The sequence below is a fragment of the Schistocerca americana genome, chromosome 9 (assembly GCF_021461395.2).
Source record: "Schistocerca americana isolate TAMUIC-IGC-003095 chromosome 9, iqSchAmer2.1, whole genome shotgun sequence".
In the NCBI taxonomy this organism is placed as follows: Eukaryota; Metazoa; Arthropoda; class Insecta; order Orthoptera; family Acrididae; genus Schistocerca; species Schistocerca americana.
In genome coordinates this window covers 595176-611740 of record NC_060127.1, presented here as the reverse complement: position 1 = coordinate 611740, position 16565 = coordinate 595176, and the positions used below count along the sequence as shown (strand labels likewise).

At 41.4% G+C, this 16565-nt stretch overlaps 1 protein-coding gene across 2 annotated transcripts in view; it reads right to left on the bottom strand.

The window, feature by feature from the left end:
* Positions 1 to 16565, bottom strand: part of LOC124550867 (ubiquitin carboxyl-terminal hydrolase calypso) — a 193088-nt gene that overhangs the window by 67133 nt on the left and 109390 nt on the right. The window contains exons 7-8 of one of the 2 annotated variants that reach the window (XM_047125613.1): positions 5521 to 5741; positions 732 to 770 (exon numbers count right to left, since the gene is read on the bottom strand). In XM_047125613.1, the coding sequence (XP_046981569.1) occupies positions 732 to 770; positions 5521 to 5741 (260 nt within the window). The remainder of the gene's footprint in view (positions 1 to 731; positions 771 to 5520; positions 5742 to 16565) is intronic. The other variant, XM_047125614.1, reaches the window with a different exon arrangement.

The window sequence follows — 16565 nt, the reverse complement described above, 5'->3', positions numbered from 1 at the left end:
TACCCGGGAGAAGATATGAGAGGGAAACAAGTCTTTCTCTGTTCTGGAAACCTGCAGCCAACAATGCCCCAGATGTGAGCCTCTCATTCACAGATTTAAAAATATGAACAACTGGGAGGAGTTATTGCAGCCTTAATAATAATAATAATAATAATAATAATAATAATAATAATAACAGTAACAACAGTTGAAAAGTCAAATTGTTAAGTCCTGTGACAGTGATAAAATGGAGACATATGCAACATGATTGATGGAAATCACATTACTTGTGCGGATGGCACACTGCACGCGTATCCAGAGGAGGGAACATGGGTTTTGGAGAGCTGCCAGAGGGAAGCAGAATGAGCTCAGCTGCAAAGCTGTTCAGCACAGCCAGGCACACTGTGCAGAGCACTAAGTCTATGACAACTTGTACATGCCTGCGTCAAACTGACTGAGATGCCACAAACACAGTAGACAAAAATGACAACTTTATAAAGCGGGAAACGAGTAACACTGAACAGTAATCGAGGGTCAGCACTACTGAGGGTCACAAAACATCCACTTCTCTTCTACGTTATAAAAAATAAAAATTAAAGAAAAACTGCTCTCTACAGCAACGGCAACTACATTTCTGATTACTTAAAAAAAGTAAATGAGTCTCATTAATGAGCACAGTACAATCTCTCATACGAGACTACAGATCACATTAGGTATTAAAAGCCAGACATTCACAGAAATGAATGACGTACCTGTTCTGTTAAATCGAGGACTATACGCTAGGTTGCATACTGTAGAGAAAAATTTACATAGCAAATTACGTCAGTGACACAAAATATTTACAACAGTGTTTAATTCTACAATCTACTTAACTTTAAACAGCAGGAAGCGGTTGGCAGAAGCACTGCCACTCCCTACAGTGATAATGGAACGCCGGGGTAGAAATAAAAATAAAATCGGAGCCAATCGCAATGTGCAGAAGAACTGCTTTGTCTTCTGTAACTGAAATCTATGCTACAATACCGAGGTACAAAATAAAAACATTTGGATCTAGTGGTGGTCTAACTTAAGCAAACCAGAGGTAGCAGCAAGGCAGCAACAAGACTGCAAGCCGAACAATTTTCTCTCCAATTATCGTACAGAAGGCAATCGGCCTCGTACGTCAACATTAAAAAATCAGTAAACTGGTCCGTGCAAACGAGACACCCGAGTCGGTGCACTGCGAACCGCTTTCTGTTACTTTCTCGTAAGTCTACTTACAAACGAGTGGCCCACGACCCACGTCTCCCTAAATCCCTTGGAATTTAGTCGACACATTCGGCGGGCAAAGCTGTGAACTGTGACTCGCAAAGTAATTGCACGAGAGGTCATTGCGACACGTGGGAGTTCTTCACTGAGGACTCGTTCGTATATTGTGCTTCACAAATCCGTACATCACATTCTGCATACAAGAGCCCACAGAATGCCACACCATTCGAGTTGCCCGGAACAGTTGCGTACACTCCACGGTGACATGCGATGACATTTTGCAATATAGTAACGTAACGATTTATTTCATTAGCAGTATTCGACAGTACAGTAATTTGGATAATTCTTGATTCCAAAATGGAAAATGTTAAATGGAGATGGCCACAGTGTGGCCCACGAAGGTTAGCTACAAAGGACATCTAATTTAGAAATTACTTGTGTAAGGAAAGAAATCCAGATTTGCAGAAGGACAGCATCACACAGACATTACCTGAAACAGTGGGACACTGGGCGAGCATAGAAATAAAGTATAATTCTTGCAAATGCCACTTCACAATGGGGCTCCACAATAATGGAACTGCTCTCACATCCCGGCCACATCTCACCAAAAGTTTCTGCCGGTTCACCGAGGGACCCTCCCCTATACTCGAGAAGACGGTCACACTTTATCTGTCGACAGGGTTCTTTTACGAGTTCCGCAGTCCGCCCCGAGGTCCGGCAGTGTGCCTCGACAAACAGCCGAGGGAGAAATGCGAACCGCGTAATGACGTGACGGTGCGATCGGCCTGCCAGTCGAACATATTGGAAAAGTGAGACAGTGTCAGTAGCGCAAAAGTGAGTGAGAGTTTGACAGGGATTCTATTTGTACACTTTTCATAGCTGTCACTATGTCTAATAAATATGTGAAGCACGTTAATGCCTGGGATTATTATTATTACACATTTATACGTCATACAATCTTGTCAAATATTAGACGCTTACTGAATTTGAGGGTGAGATTTTAGATTCAGTCGGTACGAGGAACGAGATTCTCGAATTAAATACTGCTGTGCACTGTTGTCAATTAATCTTGGAAATAAAAGACTGCTCTGCGAGTTTTATTCTGAGAACTGGGATATTGGCACTGCACCCAGATCTAGAGAATGCAGACAGTGGGGGAGGCTTTGCAAGTGGTTTATCCTTTCCAAATTTTTCTGAAGTTACCTCTGATGGGTTTCACTTACTGGCTTTCAATACAATGCCCCAAACATTTGTAATTTCAACTCAACAGCACAAATTGCCTTCAGTTTATTATAGTTCATTTTGATGATTTGTGCTCTTCTCTGCTTCACAACTTTCACTTACATTAAAGCTACAGGTGTTTATTGAAATTTGGAAAATTTAAGAATTTGAACAGGACCGCGTCGTACGTAGTGGGTCTCTTTCGTGTCCACTGTTGCGTCCAGTGAGCAGTGTAGATGCCTAATGACATAAGGAAGGGGAGGGCGGTCCGTCCAGTTAGCTACGTGCAGAAGGCTAACAGGATATTTTAGAGGAGCTATGGAACTCAGTCAGAAATATACGAACAAATAGGCAAGACTTTGATAACTACAATCTTCGATTGCTCATTCGAGCAAAACTCAATAAGTGATCTCTACGAATGTACACTATTCCTGATTGTCCGTTACTCACGGAGGGAGGTACGCGGATAATTCAGAGACATGAACAGAGCCAGAAGACAGCTACACTAGTCCGAGCCCTGGGCCTGGCCTACACGGAGGTCACTCCTGGACCACTTACTGAACTCCCCCACTGGGCACCACCACTTCCACGTTTACAGACCGTGTCAACCCCTTCCGTGTTGTCGTCTGACCACTGTCCTTCTGGCCCTCGTATTTTGCTATATAAGGTTACTGCCAATACTAGAGTTGTGCCTTGCACTTCACTGTGTGACCTCACGTGCCACCTCTCGAGTCTACATCACTTTTCCGGTCGACACCCATCCTGCGGCACTGCGTTTGTATTCTCAATAAAACTTACTCATTCTGGCTTCTGTTCTACCGCCTGTTAGGTGTTGCATATTCTAAATACACCACTACTGGTCCGTGTTCCCCACTAACTTACTTACAGCTTCCTGACTAGGGTGCTAGTATTAAAATTTTCTCCAGTACTGGGAGACTGCTCAACTCCTAGAACTGATAAGATATTTCATAATGAGGAAAGGCTCATTTTACTAAGTGAGTTGTATATTAATGGAAATTTGTAACTTTTTGCACTTAAATTCCATTTTTCCTTTCTTACGCAGTTCTGAAGGTGGCCTGTTATTCCAAAACAATAGTAACCGAAATGACAATGTTGACTGGAATACTCTCTTTCAAATTCTAAAGGTGGCAGGGGTAAAATACAGGGAGCAAAAAGCTATTTACAATTTGTACAGAAACCAGATGGCAGTTATAAGAGTCGAGGGGCACGAAAGGGAAGCAGTGGTTGGGAAGGGAGTGAGACAGGGTTGTAGCCTCTCCCCGATGCTATTCAATCTGTATACTGAGCAAGCAGTAAAGGAAACAAAAGAAAAGTTCGGAGTAGGTATTAAAATCCATGGAGAAGAAATAAAAACTTTGAGGTTCGCCGATGACATTGTAATTCTGTCAGAGACAGCAAAGGACTTGGAAGAGCAGTTGAACGGAATGGACAGTGTCTTGAAAGGAGGATATAAGATGAACATCAACAAAAGCAAAACGAGGATAATGGAATGTAGTCGAATTAAGTCGGGCGATGCTGAGGGAATTAGATTAGGAAATGAGACACTTAAAGTAGTGAATGAGTTTTGCTATTTGGGGAGCAAAATAAGTGATGATGGTCGAAGTAGAGAGGATATAAAATGTAGACTGGCAATGGCAAGGAAAGCGTTTCTGAAGAAGAGAAATTTGTTAATATCGAGTATACATTTAAGTGTCAGGAAGTCGTTTCTGAAAGTATTTGTATGTAGTTTAGCAATGAATGGAAGCGAAACAGGGACAATAAATAGTCTGGACAAGAAGAGAATAGAAGCTTTCGAAATGTGGTGCTACAGAAGAATGCTGAAGATTAGATGGGTAGATCACATAACTAATGAGGAAGTATTGAATAGAATTGGGGAGAAGAGAAGTTTGTGGCACAACTTGACCAGAAGAAGGGATCGGTTGGTAGGACATGTTCTGAGGCATCAAGGGATCACAAATTTAGCATTGGAGGGCAGCGTGGAGGGTAAAAATTGTAGGAGGATACCAAGAAATGAATACACTAAGCAGATTCAGAAGGATGTAGGTTGCAGTAAGTACTGGGAGGTGAAGAAGCTTGCACAGGATAGAGTAGCATGGAGAGCCGCATCAAACCAGTCTCAGGACTGAAGACTACAACAATAACAACAACATCAACAAAAGTAACTGAAAAAACTTCAAAATCCCACACTGCAAAAAACAAAACTTCGCACCGGCACAGTGGTTGCAGTTCTGTCATGACATAAAAGTGTCAGTAAGATACGTATCCGGCAGCTCACTCACGAGACAGGCGCGGGAGCGAGCTGAGCACGGGCCGTATTAGTGATTCGGCAGCCCCAATTGGTTATTCAGGGGCTTTCCACACTAGTCTAGACACCTACTTCAGAGGCAATACAAATAAACTGTTAAAAAATAAATAAAATGCAAAATGGTGGCAAGCAATAGTCACAATATGAAACGTACATATACAGAAATCAGAAATGGGTAATTGCCCATTATTAGTGAACCGTGTGTGTGACAAAAACTAAAGGCAAGAATTTTTAAGCCCATTCATCGATTTAAATTTTACCTTTCTGAATTCTGTGTCCCTTCTCGCCTTCATCTCTTCCTTTCTTAAGTTCACAAACACTTCCAAATAAGCAGATATTCTAACTATCCTTTGCATTTGCTGACAACTTGTCAGTAATTTTCTAATTTTACACCAGCAATAGACAGAAAGTGCACAATTCCTGGACTAAATGTAATTGGAACATTTGAAGCAAAAATACACTGGTGAGGTTCAAAATTTGGAAGTAAGGCAATATATACACACCTCATCTGACACCTGTTTGAAACAGTTCCATAGCGCACAATAGGAACGGGGCAATACCGTTACAAAAATATGTCAATTAGAAATACAATGTTCCTAGTGCTCATTACAGAAAGTTCTCGGCTAAGGTACACACTGGCAGAAAACTTTTTGGTGGGTGTTATTCGGGAACTAAAATTGACAACAGACCACTCTCTGACACTGAACAACACATATAAGTGTACATAGACTGTACGAGCCTCGTACCTTGTGTGGGAGAGTTGAAGGCAGAGCCAACCTCGGACGAGGTGTCGGTGCTGGAGCTGCTGGGTGCTGGTGAGATCTGGATGGTGAGCGGTGTCGAGTAGTCAAGTGGGCACAGCTGCTGCTGGCGCTGCTGCCGCCGCTGCTGGGGGGAGGCAGAGGCCTTTTCCAGGCCGCCCTCCGGAGCCTCCAGGGAGCTGCAGTCGGTGCCTCCGGACTGCTCACTGTGCGGCAAACAGGAGCTCAACATCTCGGCTGATAAAGACTCGCGCCGGATTACTCCGGCCCGAAGTCGCGGTTGAAATTTACCTGGTGGTCGATTGCACAGACCGCCACTCACCTCGGAAAGAATGTAACGACCTCAGCAGGAGTTTTGGGAGTAACGGCATCCGTTCAGTGTTTCGAGTCCTGTTCGCTCCGAATGGGAATGTCTGTCCCCCGTTTCACACCTCTCGATCTCCGTTTGTATTATACTCCGTGTCTGCTGTAGGGTTAACAACAATTTTCTGTACTAAATGTGTCACAACTATCGTAAAGGTCAGGTTCGAAGCGAGATTTCCACTTTTTGTGAACATTGGTTGTTCTCTGTTCTGGAACGAGATGATCAGAGTGACGGGTACACACCGATCTAGTTAATATCGAGTATTGGACACGAATTCGGGCAATGGTGAAAAACTGGTGTAGAACCACCTGCATCAGATTGGCACAAATAAGAGAAAACGACAGATCGAATATTATTTGAGACGTGGAACATTGGATGTTGGGAGTGATATGGAAAGAGAACAAAGTGCCAAATGATTGGAAAAAGAGCATTATAATACCATTGTTTAAGAAAGGAAGCAAAAAGAAATGCACCAACTACAGGTGCATCACACTGCTTCCACACTGCCTTATGGTATTGGAAAAGATCATAAGAAAGAGATTGAGAAAAATCCTAGAACATCAATTTGAGGAACAACAGCACAGATTCAGACGTAACAGAGAAATGACAGACCTCATTTATCCCTTTGTCACCTAATGGAGAAGTGCTGAGAAAAAGGGAAGGATCTGATAATAGTGTTCCTGGATTTGGAAAAAAGCATGCAATAGTGTACCAAAGAGTAAAATACGGTAAGGCTTGAGAAAACATAATGTCTCTGATTCATTAATTTAAAAAGTTCAGATACAGTATGATGGTTGTGAACGCAGTGTACAAATAGGAGGTGGAAGAGCAAAATGGTTTAAGACACAGAGGGATATTCAGAAAGGCAATTCACTTTGCCCATTCCACTTCATCGGACTTATGGACACTATCATGAAAGTAACCAAGGAAGTAGAAAATGGCGATCTCGATGCTTGTGCTGTTGTCGATGACATCACCATTTGGAGAGAGATGGATTACTGGAATAAAAAATTTAAAGGATTCGAGCTGACTGTGAGTAGGAGCAAGACAGGCAATGAAGATGAGTAGGACACTCACACCTTGTATGATCATAATGGAAGGAGAGAATATTGAATGTGTGGAAATTATCTCAATAGTGCCATATCAACTGGTAGAAGTGTCAAACTAAAAGTCTTAAGCAGAGTAGAAAAAGGATTCAGCTTCTTCCACCAAGTACAAAACTTAATCTGGGACATGGGAGTCCCTTTAAGAGCTAAATATACCATGTATAAAACACACCTCCTACCAATCATGATGGATAGTCTGTAGACCTGTGTCGTAAAGAAGAGAGAAGAGAGTCAGATACAGGCATGTGGAATGAAGTTCCTTAGGTCAGCTCTACAAAAAAAAAGACCGAGAGGCAGAGAGAGGGGGGGAGGGTGGGGGGGGGGGGCAAAGAGAGAGTAAGAGAAAGAGAAAGAGAAAGAGAAAGAGAAAGAGAAAGAGAGAGAGAGAGGGAGAGTCAGTAATGACTTGACCCTGTAAGAAAGAATGAGCACTGCAAGATTTAAATGGTTAGGTCGTGTAAAGCGTTTGCACCAAACTGGAATGCTACATCAATATTTGGAGCTGGAGGTACCAGGAAAAAGACTGATTGGGTGGCTTAAGAAGAGAGGCACAGACCAGATTAATGAAGATATCAAGAGGAGAGGAGTAAGTGGGATGCAGTAGAGAGAGAAAACCTATAATAAGACAGAAATCAATGTTGACAAATCATTAACAAAGTTCCTACCCAGCTCATTCAAAGGAAATCTCGACGATAATGACAGTGAGGAGACGGCGAGGGTGGCAAGGATTCTAGAAGAACTGAGAGGGACACTTCGGGAAGCCCAAAAGTCACAGCAACGGTTCGCGGTATGCAGGAAATCTACGTCGGAGCTCCGGTCCTACACAGATTTCGACCAGTCCCGACACTGTTTTACACCTGTCCCTGGCCATTGGCTGGCACTCCTCAGCCCACCGGCACAAAGGCAGTGTCCGAAGACTCCGGCACAGACACACCGGAGACACGGTCGACCGTGACAGTGACGCCGTCCACCTGTTCCCAGACACGGTCGGTCAGTAGGCATATCCTGACAGGGAAATGGTCACTGCAGTGCAGACCTTTAACCACCTGTGGCCAAGCACACACTCAAAGGGAATGTAATAAGAGATTGTAGTGTTACAAATATTCGTGGCAACGTGGAAGTTTCTCCTACCTGAGCAACATCAATCAAATATTCGTAACATTTTATTCCAACTGTTTGTGGTATCTACATTTTCAGATATCCACACAACACGGTTATTTTCTATTTTGTACAGAATTAACAAAATTGTGAGAAAGTGGCACCTTGCCCACCTACGGGTGCAGTAGGTCACCGTTTCGTTGTACCTGTAAGTGGCCACGAGAAGATGGAATTCGCACAGCTGAAGGGGCGTGGTGCACTTTATTACAATTATTAAAACATTACTGAAACGAAAACCACTGTATTTGTGCCTGGGATTGTGTAATATAAATGTTTATTGTCTGTTAAAGAGTTTGAGGAAAGAGACACAGCTATATGAATATAGAGTTTAGTTGGCAAGCCTGTTCTAAGTAAAGAAAGGAAAGCTGAAAGGCAGAAGAAATGTACAGAAGGAGTGTACGAGGCAAATAAACTCATAGGCAGTAATATAGACAAGGAAGAGGAGGTAAGTAAAGATGAGACGCAGATACGATACGATACGATACGATACTGCGAGAAGAACTTGACGGTGCTCCAAAACGACTGAGTCGAAATGGAGCCCCTCGAGTAGATAACATTCCCTCACAATTATTGGGATCCTCGGGAGAGCAGGCCACAATAAAACTGTTCTGAATAGTATGTGATATAGAGGAGACGTGCGAAATATCCTCAGACTTTCAGAAGACTGTAATAATATAAATTCCAAAAACTGTCAGCTTAATAAGTAGTGACTGCAAAGTACTGACACAAATTATTTATAGAAAAATGGAAAAATAGGTAGAAGTCGACCTATTAGGAGATCAGTTTGGGTTCTGAAGAAAGGGAGGACGATTTGAAGCTATATTGACCGTATGACTTGTCTTAGAAGACAGGTTACTGAAAGGCAAACCTATGTTTATACGGTATATGTATTTAGAGAAAGCTAGACAATGTTGACTGGAATACACTCTTTAAAAAACTGAAGCTAGCAGAGATAAAATATAAGGGGGTAGAAGGTTATTTACAACTTGTATAGAAAACAGACCACATTTATAACAGTTGAAGGACACATAAGGTAATCAGTGATTGAGAGGGACTGAGACAGGTTTGTAGCCTATCCCTTATGTTATTCAATCTGTACACTAAGCAAGCAGTAAGGAAACCAAGGATAAATTTGGAGGGGGGGACTGAAGTTAAAGGCGAAGAAATAAAAATTCTGAGCTTTGCCAATGGTATTGTAACTCACCAGATATAGCAAAGGACTTGAATAATGCAATGTAGTTGAATTAAACTGGGCGCTGTTGAGAGAAGTAGCTCAGGAAATGAGATGGGTTTTGTTACTTGGGGCAGTAAAATAACTGATGAGGGCCGAACTGAAAGAATATGAAATGCAGACTGGCAATGGCAAGAAAACTGTATCTGAAAAAGACAAATTTGTTAAAAATCTGACATGAATTTAAGCAGAGGAAGTCTTTTCTGAAGGTATTTGTCTGGATTGTAGATGTGTATGGAAGTGTAACATGGATGTTAAAAACATTTAGACAAGAAGACAATAGAAGCTTTTGAAATGTTGTGCTATAGAAGAATGCTCAAGATTAGAAGGGTAGATCAAGTAACTAATCAGGAGGTACTGAATGCAATTGGAGAGACAAGAAATTTGTGGCTAACTTGGCTAAAAGAAGGGATCAGTTGACAAGACGACGACGACATCATCATCACCACCACCACCACCACGAAGTTTCCATCGCAGGCTGGGTTAAGTTTGGAAAATAAGCATCACCACTAGTCCTGTTTTCCCACTATCTTTGTGTGTTCTATTCTGGTTCCTTCTTTTCCTCTTTTTTCAACACACTCCACCACACCTCTCAGCCACCTATCCCTCAGTCTTCTCAGTCGTTTCCTTCAAAGCCCCATTTTATTTATATTCTTGGGAATCCTGTTGTTTTACGTTGACAGGACACATCCAGAGGTACTGAGGAATCACCAACTGGTTGATGGTGGACACATTCTGTGTCACACTGACAATATCTGTACTTTATAGAGCCACAAAGAGGGTAACCTATACCACTACTGGTAATTTCCTTTCCTGTTCCACTCGCAAATAGAGCGAGGGAAAAACGACTGCCTGTATGTCTCCGTATGAGCCCTAATTTCTCATATCTTATCTTCGTGGCCCTTATGCACAGTGTATGTCAGCGGCAATAGAATCATTTGGCAGTCAGCTTCAAATTTCAGTTTCCTTAATTTCCTCATGAGCGTTTCTCGAAAGAAAAAAAAAAACACTTCGCCTTCCCTTCAGGTATTTGCATTTGAGTTCCTGAAGCATCTACATAACACTTACATGTTGTTTGAACCTGCCAGTAACAAATCTAGCGGCCCACCTCTGAATTGCTTCAATGTCTTCCTTCAGTCCGACCTGATACGGATCCCAAACACTCGAGCAGTACTTGAGAATAGGTCACACCTGCATCCTGTATACAGTTTCTTTTACAGGTGAACCACTCTTTCATAAAATTCTCCCAATAATGCAAAGTCAACCACCTGCCTTCCCTACCACAGTTCTCACATGCTCGTTCCAACTAACATCGCTTTGCAACGTTATGCCCAGATATTTGAACAACTTGACTGTGTCAAGTAGGGCACTAGAAATGTTGTATCTGAATATTACAGGTTTTCATCTTCCTACTCATCTGCATTAACTTACACTTCTTTTCATATTTAGGGCTAAATGTTATTCATGGCACCAACTGGAAATTTTGTCTAAGTTGTCTTGTATCTTCCTACAGTCACCCAACTTTGACACCTTACTGTACACCACAGCATCATCAGCAAACAACCGCAGATTGCTGCCCACCCTGTCCCCCAAACGTATACAGAGAACAACAGTGGTCCTATCACACTTCCCTGAGGCACTCTTGACGATACTCTTGCCTCTGATAAGCACCGTCAAGGACAATGTACTGGGTTCTATTATTTAAGAAGTCTTCGAGCCACTGACATATCTGTGAACTTATTCTATATGCTCGTACCTTCATTAACAGCTTGCAATGGGGCACCGTGTCAAATGCTTTGTGGAAATCTAGAAATATGCAATCTGTCTGTTGTCCATCCGTAGTCCTCGGTATATCATGTGACAAAAGGACAAGTTGAGTTTTGCACGAGTGACGCTTTCTAAAACCGAGCTGAATTGCACACACAAGCTTCTCAGTCGCAAGAAAGTTTATTATATTCAAACTGAGAATATGTACAAGGATCCTGCAGAAAATAAAAGTTAGGGATATTGACCTGTTATTTTGCGGGTCCGTTCTTTTACCCTTCTTATATACTGGAGTCATCTGCGCCTTTTTCCAGTCTGAATACGTTTTATGTCATTCCAGTAGTTTCAGGTGCAGGGATGTGAACTATCTCCTATTCTTGAAATAAAATACATTGAATTCCTTAACAGATTTTTCTGTAAATGTTGTGACAAAGCAGGTGTATACTTTCCAGTTGTTAAATTTTTCTTCGCCCCCAAAATAAATTTTATGATATCTTCTATACTTCCATTTATAAGACATGGTAACAGCACCTAAAGAATCTCAATTATTGATCCAGGACTTACCCAATTTAATTTTATTATTTATTACATTACTTTGGTTATCAGGAGTTAATGAGCAAGTTGGCTTGCGTGAAAACTGGGTTCATTACCAAATATCAGTAATTTCAGATTGCTTTATATTGTGCTCTTGCTGATAATGAAGCTGCTGCTGGTAGTGGTTGGGCTGATGTAAGAAATGACAGACAAGCACTGGCATATGTAGCTGTAGTGACTGTAAGACAACTCTGTTCTCACCAACACCCACAGAGCATCATTTATTTACAAGTTTCAAAGAATATGATGCTTTAAACCCAAAATTATTGTATGCTAGTGACAGCTCAATGTCCTTTGTAGCAAATGTTCATAGTCAGTTGTATTCATTCTTAGATAAATGTGGACACCAGGAACAATTGGAGAATACATTCTATTCACTGTTTAAGTTTCCAGAGGAAATAACATTTTGCAAGGCCCATTTTTCTGAACAGTTTTTTTTACACAATGTATACCTCCATTGCTTTACAAGTATGTGAAAGATTGGAAACACACCATCAGCAATAAAAGACTTGATGTTGTTAAAGACAAATTCAGTACACGGTTTAAAGCTTTATAACAGTTAAAAGAAAATTTTTCTTCTGTGCTTGAGAAATAAAAGTAAGTTTTGTTTTCATTTCACTGTTTTTATCCACCTTTCCTGCTTTTGGTACTTGATATTGATGTAGCAGTAAACTGGGAGGGGGAGGGTGCAAACCACAATGTTTTCATATTTTAGTTCATCTCCATACCACTTGAGGCACTGCTGTCGGTCTGTGTTTCCCACTTTTAACACAAGAGTTGCGTTTCTCTTTTTTCTTGTTCTGTGCTGTGAACTACATTACTTCCAAATGCTGGGCGTATTATTACGTTCAAGTCAGATTCATCAGAGGCACAGCTACTGAGGACATATTTTGCACAGTAATGGGCAAGCTACAAAGTCTTCTCATATCGATATTTATTGTCTGCAAGATATATGGATAAATTGCTCTCTTGTTTGTATATAGTACAAACATTTTCAGTGTGACACAGACCTCACTGTCAACAAACTGTTAACAGATACTAAATTGGGTGGTATCTGACAAAGTTGATGAGGCTTTCGACAATGCGGACTCTATCTTCTCGTGGCCGCTAACGGTCAGATAAAAAGTTGTAGTGGTTTATGTTGTATTGACAAAGAAGGACGGTGCTGCACTCTCACGAACTAGTGAACTCCACACAAAACACGAAACAAAAAGTGTTAATATTTAAAACTACTACATTAAATATTAACACTTTTTGTTTCGTGTTTTGTGTAGAGTTCATTTTGTAGCGGGACTCTGAGTTTCGCCGCGCTACACTCGTTCCCTCAGATAAAAAATATCCCGTCGCAGCGGTATGAGCGCTCGACGGCAGAGAAAATACTAAAATTGTAACTCTTTTTTTTTGTTTTCTATCCGTTTCTTGATTGTCTCTTGATAGCTGAAGCTTATGGCAGACGTGATCTGATGAAGATGTTTTAAAAAAAAAACTTATTAGCTAGTCTTGATCTGATTTTAATGTGTAGACATATTGTGGAAGTTGTTAAGAAATTCGGAGGATGGAAGTAGCAAAGTAAATTAAATTATCTACGCCACTTCCCCCTGTCAGTTACATTTTGTTATTCTCTGTCTCTTTTCAATAATTTTTGTAGTGGAAATTGGTTTAACTTTTGCTCAAAAACAACGCCACAAGGACCACCCCAACTATAGCTTTTCTGTAATACGAAGTCCGATCAGCATTTCTTTCTTTCTTTCTTTCCCTTTTTTCACGGTCATTAATGATTAAAAAAAAAAAAAAAAAAATTCACTTACGATTTCTTCCCACATTTTCAACCTTTTTTTTCTTTTCCTTTCTTCTGTCTTTTCTTTTTTTATTAACCACTACAATTTGAAACTTCAACTCTGTCTGGGGTCAGTTGCCTTGCAACAGCCACTGCTGGTCCCAAGCCCGGATAAAGGCATAGGGTTGGGCACTGGGCTAACAACCCAATCCTTTGTTACAAAAAACAAACTTGCCTCGGACGTGGACGGATACAATGGAATACGAAAACTGCAAAGGACAAAAGGCACACAATTTAGAAATTTTAATTTTGGATCTTGGACTGTTCAGAGCCTGTATAGACCAGGAACCATCCAGACTGTGGTCTCAGAAATTAACCGATATAAACTGGACCTGGTGGCGGTACAAGAGACAAGATGGCTAGGAGAAGGAACTCACAAAGAGGATGGATACACACTGTTCTACGGCACTGGTTTTATAATACACAAGCAGCAAATTCGGTGAAGGAATTCAAAGCTGTTAACAAGAGAGTATCCTACATAGTACTTGGAAAACAAGTGTCAGACACCACATTCATCAATGTTCGTGCCCCACCCAACTGAGGATAAAACAGATGAAGAAAAGGAAGAGTTCTATGACCAACTAGAACAAACAATTGCGAGCACACCAACTAGAAATATCAGGAAAGTGCTGGGAGATTTTAATGGAAGAGCAGGAAAAGAAGAATTCTACATGCAAACTATAGGAAGGCACAGTTTGCTTGATGAGACCAACAAGAATGGTCAGCGGATGATCAACTTCGCTATCTCAAAGAACCTGAGAGTAAGTTTGACTTACTTCGAACACAAAAGAATACATAAGGGAACGTGGTGTTCACCAGATGGAAGAACCACCAACCAGATAGATCACATCTCGATGAACCAGCACTATAGCCATAGTCATGGACGTGAGGTCGTATAGAGGAGCCGACTCTGCTTCAGACCACTTCCTCATTGTGAGCAGGCTTAAACTCGTGTTCACCTACATTCTTAAGAAGGCGACACTAGAACCTGCTCTGAATGTTTAGAATCTACGAGAAAGTGCCATTAAAGAACAATATGCTATAGAAATCAAAAACCGTTTTGAGGTCCTGGAGACCCTAGAACCGAGAGAGAATGTGGAGGAAAGGCGGAAAGAAATAAAGTCCACGGTACTGAGTATAGCGGAGGATATATTGGGAAGAAAGACGGTAATGAAGAAGAGGAAATGGTTCGACGAGACGTGCCAGAAAGCTACAGAGATGAGAACGAAGATGAGAGAGAAGTGGCTAGCTGACAGGGATAATGAGCAGGAATGGAAACATTTTGTCAACATCAGAAGGGAGACAAGGCAAATTCTAAGAGCAGAGAAGAGAATATATCTAACCAGTTTGCTAAAACAAGTTGAGGCAGACAGCCAAAACAAGAACTTGATGCAATTCTTCCAATACGTAAAAAATTGGAAACGTGGATTTCAGAGCCCAACTTTTTTCCATTATAGATAAGAACCGCAACTTGATAAATGACAAGGGAAGAATTGTAGAAAGATGCAAAGAATACTTCTCAGAACTGTTGAATCGCCCAGACCGAGATGAGATATTACCTGCAAACACTAGGAGGAAAGGAAAGATGAAGAAGAATGGGAAGTTAGCGAAGAAGACGTGAAAATCAAAAAGGACTCAGAAACAACAAAGCCCCGGGGAAAGACAGAATAACATCAGAATTAATCAAGGAGGGAGGTGAGAGCTTACACTTACAGATATATAAACTGATCCAGTTGATATGGGAGAAGGAGACACTGCCAGAAGAATGGAAATTGGCTATAATATGCCCAATATACAAGAAGGGAAGAAAATTGAATGCAGTAACTACAGAGGAATCAGCTTGTTGAATGTAACGTATAAGGTGCTGTCCATCATTATCCTCAGAAAATTGTAACCATTTTTAGAGAACAACATACAGGCGTACCGAGCTGGCTTTCGACCAAATCGATCGACAATAGATCACATTTTCACACTAAGATAATTGTTTGAAAAACATTGGGAATACGATAAAGATATCTACAGCCTGTTTGTCAATTTTCAATGTGCATATGACAGCATACACAGGAATAGCCTTTACAATGCAATGCGGGACTTCAGAATCCCTGAGAATCTAGTGGGAACGGTGCAAGCTTATATGGAAGCGTCAAAGGCAGCAGTACGTTTCCGAGGAGCTACATCAGAAACATTTGAGATCGAGACAGGCCTCAGACAATGGGATGCTCTCTCGTGTGTTCTGTTCAATGACATCTTAGAGAAAGTAATAAAAGGGTGTAGGCAACAGAAGTGGGCTGGAGTAAAGATGGACAGTAACTTCAATTGTCTCGCATGTGCAGATGACATAGTACTATTAAGTGAATGAGAGCACGAGTTGAAAGAAATGTACCAGAAAATGGACAATTATGCACAGAAGGTAGGGCTCAAAGCGAATCGAGCCAGTTCATACAACTAGGAAGAAGACAAGAGCAGATAGAATTTCTTGAGATAGATGGCAAAAGGTTCAATACTTGGGATCTCGGTTTACCACGGATAACAACATAAAAATGGACATCGAGGAAAGAATAGCAGTGGGAACAAAATGCAGGCATTACCTCAGAGAGACGCTCGGCTCTAAATCGATCTCAGTGAACACTAAGATGAAAATCTACAACACAGTGATACGCCCAGCAGTAATGTACGTTTTAGAAACACGGAGCACAACAAAGCAAGAAAGGTAAAAACTATTAATATTTGAAAGAAGAGTAATGAGGAAGATACGGGGGCCAGTTTTAGATAACGGAGAATGGAGGAGGAGGAAAAACGAGGAAATCTACCTTCCGATGCGACAACCGACTATCCTACAGAAGATAAGGAGCAAGAGAATACAATAGGTGGGCCACATAGCCCGTATGCCAGACGGAAGACAGGTGAAGATAGCACCAGAGGGGAAACCAAACACCAAACGCCCCATCGGACGACAGAGGCAGCGCCGGACGGGTG